Source organism: Pholcus phalangioides, unplaced genomic scaffold (assembly GCF_987345545.1).
Source record: "Pholcus phalangioides strain wild (caught in Gottingen) unplaced genomic scaffold, Ppha-v1.0 ptg000008l_1, whole genome shotgun sequence".
In the NCBI taxonomy this organism is placed as follows: domain Eukaryota; kingdom Metazoa; phylum Arthropoda; class Arachnida; order Araneae; family Pholcidae; genus Pholcus; species Pholcus phalangioides.
This window is the reverse complement of record NW_028301601.1, coordinates 7,584,659-7,601,721: the sequence shown is the minus strand read 5'-3', so window position 1 is coordinate 7,601,721 and position 17,063 is coordinate 7,584,659. Positions and strand designations below refer to the sequence as shown.

The 17,063-nt window shown below is 35.0% G+C and overlaps 1 protein-coding gene across 2 annotated transcripts in view; it reads left to right on the top strand.

The window, feature by feature from the left end:
- LOC149083583 (kin of IRRE-like protein 1) overlaps positions 1-17,063 on the top strand; it is a 495,202-nt gene that overhangs the window by 286,980 nt on the left and 191,159 nt on the right. For both annotated transcript variants that reach the window (XM_089234100.1, XM_089234101.1), the window contains exon 2: positions 5,240-5,569. In XM_089234100.1, coding sequence (XP_089090226.1) covers positions 5,240-5,569 — 330 coding nt within the window. The remainder of the gene's footprint in view (positions 1-5,239; positions 5,570-17,063) is intronic.

Below are 17,063 nucleotides of genomic sequence, written 5' to 3'. Positions count from 1 at the left end.
ATTCAGGTACAACCTGATATGGTATATACTGTATGGTATGCATGTGTAGCATGTATTCTGTTTCCACAGAATCAGTAAAGTAATATGGGTGCAGGGGGAGGAATGCTCAACAGGGAGACAACGAGGGACGGAACCCCCCAACCAACTATGAAAGTTAAAGTTCATTTTCATTATAAATGCTGAAAAGTTCAAAAATGGGGAGGGGGGATCCCCTAAAAACCTGAAATTATATTATGTTTTTAAATGACTAAAAATCACGAAAAAATGGTATATTTCGTAAATATATAAATTGTGCAAAATCATGAAAAAAAATATGTAAATTCATAGAAACCCTAAGCCTAATAATACAGTAAAACCTCGTTAATGAGAGCAAAAATATGACTTAGCAAGCGGACTGACTCGTTAAACGGAGTAAGCCATAGCTGTGCCAGTTCCTGCCTGAGGACAATTGGGACTTCCAAAACGTGACCCGTTAAGAGGAATGACGTGTTAACCGGGTGACGCACTAATGAGCTTAGACTGTATATAGCTCTACTCATAATAAATAAAGATGATTTTTTTAAAATCTAAAATTGAAGTAGATCCAAAAACAGTTGATATTTTCATATGAAAAAAGTCGATTTTCATCATAGTATTATTTTTCATATTACCATGAGAATCACAAAAGAATTTTTCATTTATAATAATTTACCATATCCGTCATAAATACCTAATATGAACTGATTGATGGGGACCTCTCTTCCTGGTGAGCAATATTAATCTTACATTCCATCTTATACCTGATTCTTTGGATATAGTAATAGTAGTAGTTACAGGCGTTTCTTTGGGTGCTCTTTAATTCAATAGACAGAAAAATAGAGATCCGATATCTTGCTGTTTGTTTTTTTTTTTTTTCTTGCTCGTGGATGTCGTCGATAGTTTCGAAAGATATCAATTTTCCGACTGACCTTTATTCCCTCTTTTTACTTTTTTTCACTTCGGCGAAACCAATCTTTATAATGTCCGTTCCATTTCTTCCAATACGTTTGTTTCGATTCCCCCATTTTCTCTCTTTTTTTTGAATGGAAAAAAAGTTTTTTTATTCTATTTTTTCCGGGAATTTTCCCCCTTTTTTCCCCGTTTCATTCATCCTCGTGATAAATTTCCCTATTTTTTCCCCTTTTTTTTAATCCTCTATGTTTCCTGAATTTATTTTCCGAAGGTATCTTTAGATAAGATCACCGATCTATACTACTTTCGGTTTTTTTTATGTTTTTTTTTTATATAAGTTGGTGATGATACGAAATCATTCGGTTTGAAATGTGATAATTAGGGCTAGAGAGGATTTCTACGGGATGTCCTCCCTGAAATAATGGGCCAAACTCTAAGTCAAGCATCTTCAACCCGTTGCTCGAGAGCACCGCGGTGCTCCCTGAAGCACTCGGAGCCCTCGGTGCTCGTGTCCGATTTCTTGCTTGTGAGCACTTGTGATCAACTTCCCAATTCAACTCCTTTTACAAATTATATTCAAGGATTGAAATCATTCTCATTTCATGAATTCGTATGTGAAACGTGTCGTAAGGGTGCTCTTCTTTTGAAGATTGGGGTACAGGTAGTGCTCGCGACTGGAAAAAGGTTGAACACTTCTGCAAGGGAAGGTAAGATGCACATAAAGAAACATTTTTTTTTATTTTTTTTTTTGTATGCAATGTGGGGTCGGAAAAGAAATGTGTTGGCGGAAAAACACGAAACGCCAATCAAAAAAGGTGAAAAATGCTTTTTATTTACATCATTATGTGAAAAGTCTTGCCAAGAATTGGTGGTACACGCCAATCACTTGATAGACGCTGCAAGGCCTGTATCGATGCTGGTGTTGGCGCATTTGCGCACTCACTGTAATTATTAATGTGTGAATAAAAAGTTTTTTCTTCATTTTTTTTTTTCATTTCCTCAGCATTTCGCGTTTTTCCGCCAAAGCTTTTCATTTTCGACCCCACATTAGTATACAGAAAATGCTTCTTTGTGGGCCTTTTACCTTCCCTTAAAGTTTGGCCCACGAGTTCAGGGACACCTTGTGTGACTGCATATTTTTAATGTATTTTGCGTATTTCGCTATTTTCAATGTATTTTGCGTATTTCGCTATTTTCAATGTATTTTGCGTATTTCGCTATTTTCAATGTATTTTGCGTATTTCGCTATTTTCAATGTATTTTGCATATTTCGCTATTATTTTTACGCGAAGAGCATTTTTTCATGATTTTCAATAATTTTGAAACATTTCCTCATGATTTTTAGTAATTTTAGGGACATTTTCGTGATCTTTAGAATTTGAGGAATAATTTCATATTTTGGAGCAATATTTTGCGTATTTCAGCCTAAAATGAAGAGGGATTCTTTTCTCTCCCCAAGCTCTATTTTCCATATTTTCATTTCCCGCAATTGTCAAATTTAGCAATAATTGACAATTTTATTTACCTTAGTCATCGTTTTTGGCAATGATTTCAGATTTTCTGGCGATATCAGCAAATATTGGCAGTATTATTTATGTACCATATCGCCATACGGAAATCTCCAACCGGTAGTATTGGGGGGGGGGGATTCCAGAATCACTCAAGAATTCATTTCAAAACTACTTAAAGAAAACATTTCAGAACTGATTGAGAGAAATAGTTTCATAAGTTTTGATAAATAATTTCATTAGTTTTGATAAAAAATTTCATTAGTTTTGATAAATAATTTCATTAGTTTTGAGACATAATTTCATTAGTTTTGAGACATAATTTCATTAGTTTTGAGACATAATTTCAGGATATGTGAAACAATTTCAGGATATGAGAAATTATTTTATGATTAACGAGAGAAATATTTTCGAGATTAATGTGAAATATTTTCGAGATTAATGTGAAATATTTTTAGGATCGTTGAGAAACATTTTCAGGATTAATCAGAAACATTTACAGGATCAACGAAGAATATTTTCAAAATTAATGAGAAATATTTTTAGGATTAATGAGAAACATTGAGAAGATCATTGGATAATTTTGCTCCATTTGGGAAGTTGATGGAAAATTTCATGCATCAGATTTCTATCAAAGAAACTTCTTGTTACATGAATCGATATAATAGGAATCAATCAAAATGTTTAAAACTTTCAATATAGAAATTGATTGTTTTTGAATTAATTTGCTTGATCTTAAAGCGATCAGGCTCAAAATCGAATTGATTTTACACACATTCAATCCTCTGAAGAATTAAGTAACAACACGCATCCTCTCCACCACTTCGCACATTTAATGTACATAATGTGTTATCATGCGGGATATTGTTAAGTTTCTTTAATTAGGTGTACATTAATTTAGTTATTACATGTGCCGGAAGCTAGGCATTGGGTAGACATGAAAAAATTACTAATCTAGTGAGCAGGGCCGGCCCTAGAAATTCTGCCGCCTGAGGCGAATATTAGTTTATACAAAAATTGCCACGTTTTTAAGACATATTTAAAGACATTTTAAGACATACTTAAAAACGTGGCAATTTTTGTATAGTAAATTAAAACCAGGCAAAGTTGAAATTAGTGAAAGTGAGAATATTAATTTGCCACATTTTTTTTAAGATACGACCATGTGAAAAGTGTTAGCTCTCTTCACCTCTATAATCTTGATACAGTGGTTCCCGAAGTGTTGGTCGCAACCCCCTTGTGTGGTAACGTTGATGATGTAAGATGTCGCGAGAGAATTTCCTTAATAAAAACGTCCTGATGTATATCAAATCTCTTTTTTTAAGGAGTTGGGGGGGGGGTTCTCATAGTGGGTGCACCTGTTTACTTTTTTTTTTTATATGGGTTTTCGCAAAATGTCTGCCCTTCAGAGGATTAATTCAGCTATTTAGCGCATATATATCGCTTCATATAGCGCATTAAAATTCTACATAAAATTCACTAAAAATAGTTTGAAGGAAAACCTTATCTAATCAAGTATCACAAATGTGCTTCTGCGCACTTTAATGAGAAAACACGAACAATTAGTAAATTAATTTTTATTCTGAATCCAAAATTCATTTATTGAAAATCCAAGAATTTCTCTCCTCACTTCCTAGTTTTTAGAATCGTGACTCTTCGCGTTATGTTGCCTACACACGCGTAGCATAAAGATAAGTTTTCTTTTACCTTTTACTCTCTCTCTTATACGTTGCTGCGAAATTTTCTAGCGAAGTGACATCGCTCAGTTCATATGTTTGTGACCAGAGGCGTAGTACGCAGGAGAGAAAGCATACGGGAGGAAGGCCGTCTCCAAGACAATCAAAAACTGAACATATTTTTAAATGTTGCAGAGTAAAAAAAAATTAAAATATCGCAAGAAAATGCCTTTATACTGTATGTTATCTTTATATACAGTCAAACCTCGTTAATGAGTCACTCTTGGGAGAGCAAAAATATGACTTAGTAAGCGGAGTAAGCCATAGCTGTGCCAATTCCTACCTGAGGACAATTGGCACTTACAAAAAGTGACCCGGTAAGCGGAGTGACGTGTTAACCGGGTGACGCACTAACGAGGTTTGACTGTATTTCTGTTAATTTAAAATGATTTTTGAAGGTTAGTAGCTGAAATTTTCTCAGGGAGAGATTCCCCGTACTCCTTTAAACCCGAGGTACTTTGAAGATCGGCCTGAATTAATACTTTGCAAGTTTTACTGATGTTAAATTACCACACACAAACAACAACTGTTAAAATTTTGACGCAAACTTGATAATTTGACTTATATTTTAATAATATTAACTAATATCATATCATATTGTTTCTTCATACGGCACAGTAATAAAAATTTAGTGGCTAATTCCACTCGAAAAATTGTAAGAGTTTTATTTGATAGGTTGAGGAAGGGGTTCTAGTTTATGGATGTCTTTCTCCCATGTAATGTAATACAGTAATGTATAATTGTCTTCGATGTTTTCTAGAAGGCATATTTTTGCTGATGAAATTATATTACCCGTTTATTGGTAACGGGGAAAAGTACCTAAGAAAGGCACCATTTTTTCATGGTGAAAAAGTTTACAAATTATGGACGTTTAGAGTCTGAGAATGACTCAGAATGCGCCCGTGTACATTGTTTTGCGTTACGCAGAAGAAATAACCCATATAGCATAAGGTTGCACCATCCAAAAAACAAAAGATCACCACATCGCCACAATTATGATATTATTGGCAATGTTCTTATAGGATCTGAGCATACCATGTAATATGAATTCTCTCATTTCCACAGGTCTCGCAATAGGGGCCACACCGGAGGCCCTGCACCAGAGGTTCGCGCAGCAGCCCTCCGCCAAAGAAGTGAATCCAGGGGACACAGCACTCCTCAACTGCAAAGTTCTCAACAGACGGGGCGAGTGCGCCTGGTTGAAAGATGGACGGGTCGTCGGGCGGATCGACGGCAAGTACGACTTCCTGAGGGAACCGTCGAACGGCGACTGCAGCATCAAGATCCACAACAGCAAAATCGAAGAGGACGACGGTCTCTGGCAATGCCAGGTCACGCAAACCTCTTTCACGGAGAGCTCACTGACGTCACCTGATGTGAAATTCACAGTCCGAGGTGAGTTTAATTTTATTGCGGTCTTGTACATTGTACCAGAAAGCGCGTGAACCCGATAAATCAACCATATTAAGCGCAAACATATCCACTGCTGATGGTACATCCGGACTTCAAAGTTAACTCGATAATACATGTGATGGCCAAATAACCTCCCGGCGGACTGTCTAACGGTATTACGCGCGATCGTGTCTGAGGCGTATAATTGTAACTTCATTCATCAACCATCAGTATCCCTACTCGCCTTGTTTTGACGCAATCAGTTAGCGCCTCGTCGCTCGGCAATGATGTTTCCACGATCAATAATTTCACTCAATTGCGGCGATGGACTTCGATGGAATTATAGTGGCAACGTTTTCCCGTATAGCTGGAAGACATTTTGTTATATTCCGAAGGTATTTGCGTCCGACAGTAGAGTTGAATCGACTATCTGTGCGGTCGTGAGATAAGCTCCATAGCCTCGAGTTGTCCATCATTCCCCCATAGGATTATACAAATTGATTTTCTTCGGTTATCTGAGCTTCGGACACCAATGCGAGCTGACATTCTTCGTAATGGCTTACTTTCTCGGAGGAATCGACCCTATAACTCCAAGACGAAGGACAGTTCTAAATGCGGCAAAACGTGAAAAATGCTCTGAAGTGATCTGGTATATGGTAATACCCCGTCTTACGCTTCCCCGAGTTGCGCGATTTCGGAGTTTCGGAACATAATGTGTGATAAAACTACACTAAGTTCTGACAGGCTACAGTATATAAAAATGAAAACTACTTTCAACTCATGACTGGAAGTTGTTTTCGTGCCTCCAAACACAAGCAGCTAATTTCTTTCGATGGGCCGAGGTGTTGCCATGTTTACCGAAGTATTTAAAGTGTTTAAATATCAGTTTAATTTACGTAGATTTTAGTGGAATATAGAGTGTTTTTTTTACTTGACTACATTGCAGTTAGATTTTACGGAGCCCTTGAAGAGTACCACAGCATTATAGTCAGAAACAAAAAAACAGTTATTCTTTCAAAAATTTGGTCCCAATTATGTAATACTTATGTCTTTCTATGTATAAAAAAAACCTGTAACTCGACTTCCGCGATTGTCGTCGGTCCTCACCTATTGCGTAACTACGTGGTATTACTGAACCAAATGGCACATTTACTTGTAAAGGCTGGACAAATCGAGCCCGACATGCCCTGGACATGTAAAAATTTCGATTAGACATGCATTTTTTCCAACATCATGCCCGACGCAGGCATATAAAGAAACAAAAAAAAAATTAAACACTTTTTTTAATGCTAATTTTTTTCATCGACGGTCATGCAAGTATTCCTACGTATGCGTGGAATTCCATACAAATGCGTTCTTTAGCAGCCATGATCTGTAGTCAACGTAATTTTAGCTATTTTTATGGTCTTGATATTTAGCGGCCCGATCATGGGCCCCCCACATACGGCAACTGGAGTAATGTATCGGAATCTTTGTTCCCATTACAGTAGTTTTAAGGGTCTTTCCGTAACATTCATTGGTAAATTTTAAATATTCGGGGCTCTTTCGGGAAAAAAATAATAATGGGATTCATCTTATGCTAGGGTAGTCAGACGTCCCGGTTTTTCCATGGAGAGTCCCTGTTTTTGACCTATAAATGCATTGTCTAGAAATCATTTTTCGGGATAATTGTTTGCTCTGTCCACTTTCCCGTACTATATTATTTTTTGTATAAAAGACAAGCACACATAAATATTGCTCGAAGGCTAGAACCTTTACTGTCATACATTGCATAAAAGCAATACAATTTTTAATAATTCTTAAAATGAAATTCTTGTTGGATTACAAACCAATATGTAGCATGAAAATAAACAACATGTGGTACAAAACTGTACATGCATTTTTATTTTCGGACGCATAACGGTTTAAATTTTGCGTGCTAAAATATCTGTTACTATATACTTATATTTAAGGCGCAACACTGGAGCACTATTACAATCTCGGCAGCCTTCTTGCATTTTCTTCCCCGTCTTAAAAGTAGATAAAAGGAAAGGGGGAAAAAGAGCAATAATGTGTTCGAACACCATTTCTTTCACCACGTTTTAGAAATGTGACAAACGAAGGATTCCGCGTTCGGCAACTTTCTGCGGCGTACGAAAGAGTTTTATATTCCAGTATGGACCGAGATTTCAGTCCCCATTTGCGGTGATTTAAAACTCATTTCACGGGGGCAAAAATCAGTATTTGATATGAGAATAGAAGAATAGTTATAGTCAAATTCATTACAACCGATTTATACATATATATATTTCAGTTAAAAAAAAAACACAAAATTTTACAGGAAAATGGGAAAATTCCCTGCACATACGGGTCATGTCAATGAACAAGTCGAAACATTAAACGTGTAGTAATGTTTCTTCAACATTAGACATCAATTTTACATAATCACACTCATTTGCGCGATTATACAGATTATGACTTTATCGACTGAGTGGGTAATAGAGTAGGATTGCGTAATTTTAATAAAAACACTACTGTATTTTATAATCAATATCGGAAAAATTCATTCAAATTTGATTTTTTATTATATAACTTTTCATTTTGAATACGTTTTCGTCACCCTTTACTACATTAGTAATATAAATGATTTTCTCCTCCATAGTTGCTCTACAGATGACGCTATCACAATGTACAGGGTGTCATGTAAATGCTAATACGACCTTTATCTCATCAATCGTTAGTCGTAGAAGTACAGTTTCAATATAAGAAATGCTCAAAAGTCGTTTAAAAGTTCCCCTATACCGGTTTTGAGAGTGAAAATACAGTGGGTAACAAAATAAAAAAAAAATCTACATTTTTATGTGGTCCCCCTGATCTCTAAATTACAATTTTAAAGTTGTTGCCCTGCTTGCCCTGAGACCAACCCCCCTCCCCCCCCAAAAAAAAAAATCCAAGTTCCGAAGTGCAATATTCGTTGAGGTAATCGAATTCAAAAATTGGAGAAAAGCAGGGAAATGACGGAATAAATAAGGGAAAGGACCGTTGTGTCCGTTATTTTTTGCTGTTCTTTCATAACTTCTCTCTCTCTCCAATTTTTCAAATTCAAATATTTTAGCGAATACTGCACTTGAAAACGTGGATTTTTTTCTTTTGTCTTTTGGAGATACAGGGCAACAACTTTCCAAGACAAGGACACCGTCTAAAAAAATTTTTTTTTTCTTATTTTGTTACACACACTGTATTTTCACTTGCAAAACTGGTACAGGGTAATTCTTGAACGTCTTTTAAGCATTTTTTTAATTGGAATCATACCTCTACGACAAACGGTTGATGAGATAAAGGCCGCATTATAACTTACAGGACACCCTGTATATCAGATGTATTTCCCTTATCAGTGAAATGATACTAGCTATCTGTTTTATGGAATTCCATTTTTAATTCTTCGAAAGAAACACACCGATTTTGAAAGCATTAATAATTAAAGTGCTGATTCATTACGACCATATTTTGTCGGAAACAAGACGGGATATTAGGGTCGTACGTGACATCACATACATACGTGAGATCGCCAGTTCTTCCAAAAAATGTTGTCAATGGCCACTGAAGTTGCCGAACACTGCTTATAAAAAAAAACCTTCGGCGAGAAATACGGTGCTACAGAAAGTCTGCAGTGATTTAGAATGTATTTCGCAAAAAAGAAAAAAAATATGTGTCATGAATATTTATAGTCATATTCATTACAACACATTTTTTAAATTACCTTCATCTCTGATTTTTAGCACAAGTTATGAACTAATTTTAGCTTCGTTGGAGAAACGTGGCATTTTAAGAATTTAATTGTTTTCTGGAATTCAAATTCTAATTTATTCAAGACAACACACACTGGTTTTGAAAGAATTAATATTAATTGAGAAAAAAATTACAATTCTTATCTATATATCGTACATACATTGAACAAAGTCATGTAAACATGCAGGAGAAATTATTATTATTATTATTTAATGCAATCATCACGTATTCCCAAGAGATCCGTCTGATCTGTCCGGGGAATTTGTTAGTGTTAGTAGACACCCATTCCCGAACCCAGACCTACACAGTGAGAAGCTAGCTTCCTAACCACTCGATTGTCCAGGCGGCGCATTTTAATGAAGTAAGTGAAATTGTTAATTATGGTAAATATATGGAGTATCTCGATACATTTATTTTGTATCAAATGAATAATATTTTAAAATATAAATGCTATTATATTCACAAACAAAACTTTTTTCTAAATAAATATCGGAAATCGTTCTCATTGAATGCCCGCCGTAGCGACAAAAAAACTCAGTTACAGCAAGTTATTTCTATCGAAACCACAACTGTATTGTCACTTATTATTAATAATTAAGGGGAAAAAAGAGAATTAGGGATAAAAACGTGAATTGCTTTAATCGTGATAACTGTGTACCCTGAAAATTAGTCTAATTATCGGAGATAAATGGTGCGATGCGGGGAAAGACAACTTTTCGACGTTATTATCAGCACTGCCGTAACAGTGCTGTCAGGAAAATAATAATTTTGTGATTGCCTGTTGCCAAACTGCTTATAAAAGCCCTTGGCAAGAGATATAGTGCGTACTACGGCAAGTCTTCCCCTCTGATTTAAAATAGATTTCACAAAAAACGAAATCTTAACATATATGACTAGCAATTTGTAGTTTTTAACCTGAGCATTTGTAGTTTTTGTTTTCTTCATTGTAACACAATTCATAAATTATTTAAAAATTACCTTCATTCTTACAAAAATCATGAATTATAATGAGCTTCGTTGAAAAAATGTCTTTCACAAATGCGACTAACACAAAATATAATTCAATAAAGTCATAATAAGTAAATGTACGAATTTCTGGTTCATGTCTATGAGTAAGTTTGAGCAACAATCTATGTAATTAATCTCCTTTTTCTCAAAATTAGGCTTAAGTTTTCCAATTTTGCCTATAAACCAAGTAACCACACAGATTGTGCGGTTATATAGTATAGGTCTGCAAAATCAGAATGACCACTTAATTTATTAAGAGTACAATTGTATATTTTATACAGGAACTGGAGAAACCGCGAGACACCCAGGCTCTGTCACAAAATATTTTATACAATATTGTTAAATAACATCAATGTATATTATAATCAAATTTAATGAAAAAAATCATTCACATTTTTTATTATTATTAATCTATATTTATAAATCAGTTATGGCCACCTTTTCTACTTTAGTGGTAAAAATAAGTTTCTTCGTTGTATTTGTTCTACAGTGACGCTATCATAATATACATACACATATATATATCAGATATAATATACAGTATTTTCCCTACATATCAGGGAAAGGATAATAAGTATTACTTTCGTGAAATTCTAATTTTAATTTTTTCAAGAAAACATACACCAATATTGAAAGAATCAATAACGGTAATAAAAAATGCAATTCTTATCCACAAATACGTACATTCAACAAAGACATGTAAAGATGTTCGAAATTATTTTAGTTGAGCAAATATAATTTTTAATTATGTACGTATCGAGTATCTCGATACATTTATTTGGAATCAAATAAAAAAAAATTGCAATTCTTTAAAATAAATGGGCTATTGTATTTCCAATCAAATTTTTTTTTCTTTTAAAACTTAATATCGGAATTTTCCTCGGAAATTGTTCTCGTTGAACGCCCCCGGAACAATAAAGAAAAAAAAAATTGCCAAGCAAAAGCAAGTTATTTCGATCAAAACCTCTTCTGTGTGTGTGTGTTGTCACTTATTATTAATAATTAAAGGAGAAAGATGGTTGTGGGTTAAAAACATGAATTGCTTTAATCGTGATAATTGTTTACCCTGAAAATTAGTCGCTAATTATGAGAGATAAATGGAGGGAGGCGAAGAAAGGAGAGAGGACTTTTCGACGTTATTAGGAAACGGGAAAAATAATAATAAATAACAAAAGGGAATTGAAAAAAAAAAAAACACCAAAAAAACAAAAAACACACTCTTCTCTAAGCAAATTACCGTACAATTAGTGTTATTTATTTATTGAGAAAAGTACCCCAAAAACTTTTCTTAATTTATAATTTTGCGGTTACTGAAGAGAGAGAACTTCCCTAAAAATTAAAGGCATTTCAGAGGGGAAGTTTATCGCTATTAAAAATATTAGATGCGGTAAAATATTTGAATAAAACTAAAATAACTACTACTGTTGTTACGCTTGAATATATATATATGAACAATTTGTTTCACAGTAAATATTAACGCTGGAATATAATAATAAACGGTTTTTTTTTTTTTCCATCTTTTCGCCCCAAAACAAAAGCGTTACTGCATTTTTAACGGCATTCTTCCAAGTGCTAATTTTCTGTGAACGCTCTTAAGTGGCACTTGAATTTCTAAAAGATAAAATCATTACGTTAAAAATGGAATCTCTTCCACCCGCTCGGATGGAAAATTTTATAATAGTGATAGATAAACAAATAAATAATAATACAAGATGGCTTCCATCTTTTAATGCTATCTAAATATTTAATCGCATGGAGTAGAAAAATCATGTTCGTGGAGAGTAATAATGTGAAATTTTGTTGTCTGAGCGGCAGAAATTTTTTACTTTTATTATTAAATTTTTTTACAGAAGTGTGTGTGTGTGTGTGTGTCTTATACGGTCGTTAAATTTTAATTTTTGGGACGTTAAAAATCTGATGCATCAGTGAATATTTTTATTCCGAAAGAGTTCCCGGTTATTATTATCATGCATAACGGCAAAAGTTATGTTTTAAAAATGTTTTCTTAAAGAGCGGTTCGTATTTCCAACAGAAAATTTGTCCGGTCTTCTTTTCTTTTTCATGTTTTATTGATAATATTCTTACGTTTATATGGCGAATTTTATGGACTTTTATATATTTTTTCCCCCTTGAATCTCTGAGAATGAATACGTGAGACACAAAAAGCTTTTAAGACCAGTTAAGGGCTTAAAAGTTTTATTTATTTATTTATTATTACGTAGTGTTCTTTCTCCCTCTCTTTTGGATGATGCTTTTAGAGATTTCTTCCGAGACTTTGTTTTCTCTTAAGATTTTATTGTCACCAGAAAAGATTCTAAAATGTTGGAAATTAATTTTGTACTTTATTGTTTTGGGAACATTGTGATATAAAGGTAATTTAGGGTATTTGCGCTGTATTTTGTCTGTATTTATTTTTCCCTGAAATCTTCCGGATTTTTCTGTCTTTCTGATTCTTCCGAAACATTGCAGAATTAACGACGGATAAGAAGAATGTGAAAGATATATAAAACATGTCGGTTATAGATGTTACCGATTGATTTAGTTAACCGCGCAGGAATTAAGGAATCCGACTACGCTGAAAACGTCATTTTGGAAGAAAATATGGATTTTCATTTTTTCATTTTTTATAAAAGACCTATTTGTTGTGATTCCAAAACGGGTCTTGTTTTGTTTATATGATGCTTAGAATCAAAGTTCGTTCACTTTAGGGTTGCGTTTTTACATACAAGTAATACGCGAATAAAAACTTTAAACGTGTTTTACGAAGAATGTGCTATTTTTGACATTTTACTTGACTTTGTGACATGATTTGTAAAAATTGATGCATTGCATCCTTACGAAATTTTAATGAGATATTTTGCTATATATTGTTGAGGTTATGAACCAAAATCTAAGGCCTATCACATATATGTTTTGAATTACAGTGTTTTATAGACAAAATGTAGGATGAAATTTCAAAAAATTCACACTTACTCAAACATATTTTGGTATAACTTATGAACATATCATGCAATCCTTTAAATTTTGTTTCATAACCTGCAACATTACTAGCTAAATGCACTGTGAAAATTACAAAGCACTTCGTTAATAAAATTTTTTGCAATCGTGTTTCGAATATCACATGAATTTTGCCTAAAATTTGACATAAAAACGACTTTTTCATAGAAAATATAATAGATAGACCAAAATTTTGTCACTGTTTTGACCATTTCGAGACACTTTCTATCAAAAAATATATTTAAAGTTCACTCCAGAACCATTTTAAAGAAAAGTGACAAGAAATGTAGTCGGATACCTTAAACATTCTGATTGTGTGGCAAAATATTAAAGCAGGATACAGTCGTCACTCGATGTAACGAATCGATATCCCCATCGAAAAATGACGCTACATTGGGAGATAATAATTATATCGAAAGTAAAGCATATATGATAGTTGTTCTATGAAAACATTTTGGACTTATCCTACCGGTCGTTGTGATGGAATGACCGCTACAACGTGGGGTCGTTATAACGAGTGTCGACTGTATGAAGAAGATAGACTGCAGATGTGTTTGTTAGAAAGATTCGTGTACGAAATTTTTTAACAGCCGGCTGATGCGAAGATATATTCAGGAAATATAGAAAAATTCAACTGTCCTTTCGGGAAATCGAACCCACGTCCTTTCACTTTCCGGGTGAACGCACTAGACTACAGAGGCAACGAATATCTTAATCTTTCCTTGGAGCTCGTGTGCACTGAACGGGATCGTACATGGACGGTCGGACCTAACTCAGGTCAAAGCTTACAATAGCTGACAATGCCACCAGATGGCGACTTATCCGAGTAAAAGTTGAATTTTCTCTCTTTCCTAAATATAACTTCGTGTCAGCCAGCTAACTTACAAACCTTCGTATGGATAACGGAGAGTGGCATCTTCCTCGAAAGATTAATGTTCAGTCAAAACGGTCGGACCACTTGCTTAACACGGACAGATGAAAAACAAAATCCAAAGGTTTAAAATCTTAAATTTTTGTACGAGGTGCAGTACTCGGGTGCTTGTTTCCTAACAAATATACAGGGTGACCGTAAATCCTTATTCGACCTTTATCTCACCAACCATTCGTCATAGAGGTATGGTTCTAATCTTTAAAAAATGCTCAAAATATGTTGAAGAATCACTTAGTACAAGTTCTGAGAGTGGAAATACAGTGTGCCATCCAGTGAAAAGTTTGAATTTTTTTACGGTCCCCCTGTCCTCTAACTTCTAATTACAAAGTTGTTGCCCTCTTTATCCTGGGGACAACCGTAAAACTTCAGCGTTTCTGAATGCAATATTCGAGATATTTGAATTTAAAAATCGAGGAAAATTTGGGGAAAGAACACCATAAATCAGGTGAAGAAGCGTTATTCGTTATCTCATGCTGGTCTTTCCCCACTTTTTCCCGATCTTTGAGGTCAAATATCTCAGCGAATATTGCACTTGGAAACGTGGGACTTTTTCAGTCAGCCCCAGGAGAGAGGAAGAGCAAGAACTTTGTAATTGGAAGTTAGAGGACTCGGGGGTTGGGAACCATATAATAATTCAGATTTTTCACTTTATGCGACACTGTATTTCCACTCTCCAAACTGGTACTAAGTGATTCTTGAACATATTTTGAGCATTTTTTTTCAATTAAAACCATACCTGCATAACGAACGGTTGGTGAGATAAAGGCGGAATTAGGATTTACTGGACACCCTGTATATAAAACAAATTATGATTTTCTTTATGGTAAAATAGATAAATATTAATTTTTAACTATTAATTATTCAACTTATTTGAATTGGTATTTTGCTACTTTTATTGCAGGCGTATAATGCTGACGGAACTTTCAATTACAGTAGAACCTCTCGATAACGGACACCCATGGGACCAAAAATTTTGTCCGCTAACGGGGTGTTCGCTCGGAAAAATTCAGTGGAACCTCGTTTACACACACGACTTTTGTATTCATACGACGTTGGACTTCAGTTTCAAATAGTCCCCTATACATTTTAATTACCGTCAAAGTGATACACCGTCTTGATAAGGAAAGTTTGGTTAAATTTCACTGCATTTTTTCATTCCTTTTGCTAGTGATTATGCATAACTCCCAAATAAATTCGGAAATTATGATAAATATGTAAAAATTTATAACCCTTTGTATGTTATTGTACCCTTCCATCTCTTCGTTAAACCAATAGATTATTTTTAACCGTACATGCCACGTGCACCACACACATTTTGCAATAAAAATTAAACTAAATTAAAATAAGTGTGAAACAGGCAAAAACATTCATAACAATATCATCATTCTTATAGTGTCACATTGTCTCTTATAATGTAAATCTTCACAAGGTATCAAAAAACAAAACCAGCATTACCACTCGAATTCACGATCCTAGACCAGTGGTTCTCAACCGGGCGCCATATGGCCCCCCTAGTGGTACTGGGATACTTCAAGGGGGCCACGGAAGAAAATGGAGAAAGGGGCCATGACAGGTGGTTTGGAGGGCTTCTGAGAACTGAGAAGAAAAATTAACGTGTGAAGAAATATAAAGTTTTTATATTAATGACTGTACACTTACAGAATCAAACAAAACCACCCATAAAACCATGCCCTAAGACGGCCGAAGTAGGGCATGGACCCACGCGGGCCTCACACCCTACATTGTAGCACCCCTCTATATTATATTTATAGTGTGAAAAACAAAACATGATGAAAACCATATCAGGCCCCTGGCTGCAGCTCTGTCAGTCCCACTCTTGTGAGGGGTCATGCTGGGGGGTCTCATGTCCATAAGTGAGCCCCACCTTATAATATTTTGTATAGCGCAATAAATTTTGAAAATAAGTAGGAAATATGTAGGCTGTTTATTTCCAGCTAAGTATGGGAAGTACCATAGCATCATTTTGCCTAGGGCGCCCATGATGTTGAGACAGCCCTGAATAGAACTCGGACTAGCGGGGGCTCAATAAATGTAGGCTAATCTTATTTACAAAATTTTCGCTCAATATAAATTAGCTGAAAAAATCAATTCAATACGTTTAAAGGATCTTGCTCCTAAATGAAGGTCGAAAACTCTGGGTAACACAGGGGAGCCACGAGAAAGAAAATATGGTTCGAAGAGGGCCACGGGCAAAAAAAGGTTAAGAAACACTGTCCTAGACCATACTTATGATGAGTTAATAAAGTAATTAATTGACGATTTATTATATTTACCATCACGAGCTTGGGACATAATCTTGTTGAATATGATAAATTCTCGGTTTATGACCAAAAATTGTTAAATTAGAGTTTGATTGGTTTTAGTGTTTTGTGTCCGCTAACGGGGAGTGAAAAACATTAAAGCCCTATTGCACGGGAATCAGAAAAGTGTCCGTTAACAGGGAGTGTTTGTTAGGGGAGGTTCCACGGTACCAGGTAAATCAATTCGTTATGCATTAACCTTCTAAACGGTGAAGACTCATATATGAGTCCGAAGACAACTACCGTCATTTCGGCTCGAACTCATAAATGCGTTCGCCAGGAACCAGTTCCTTCCCCCATCTCATTGTACGGTTAGTGACAGGTACACAGTGTCGTCAAACTGCCCCTTCCTGCAACAATACAGTCCTCTCCTCCCCAAACTTACCAATGTTTGAAAAGAAGAATAGCTTATTGAGAAAAGAAGGATTACTTGGTTTGAAAAGGGCGCAAATACCCACGTTATAGTTGAAAA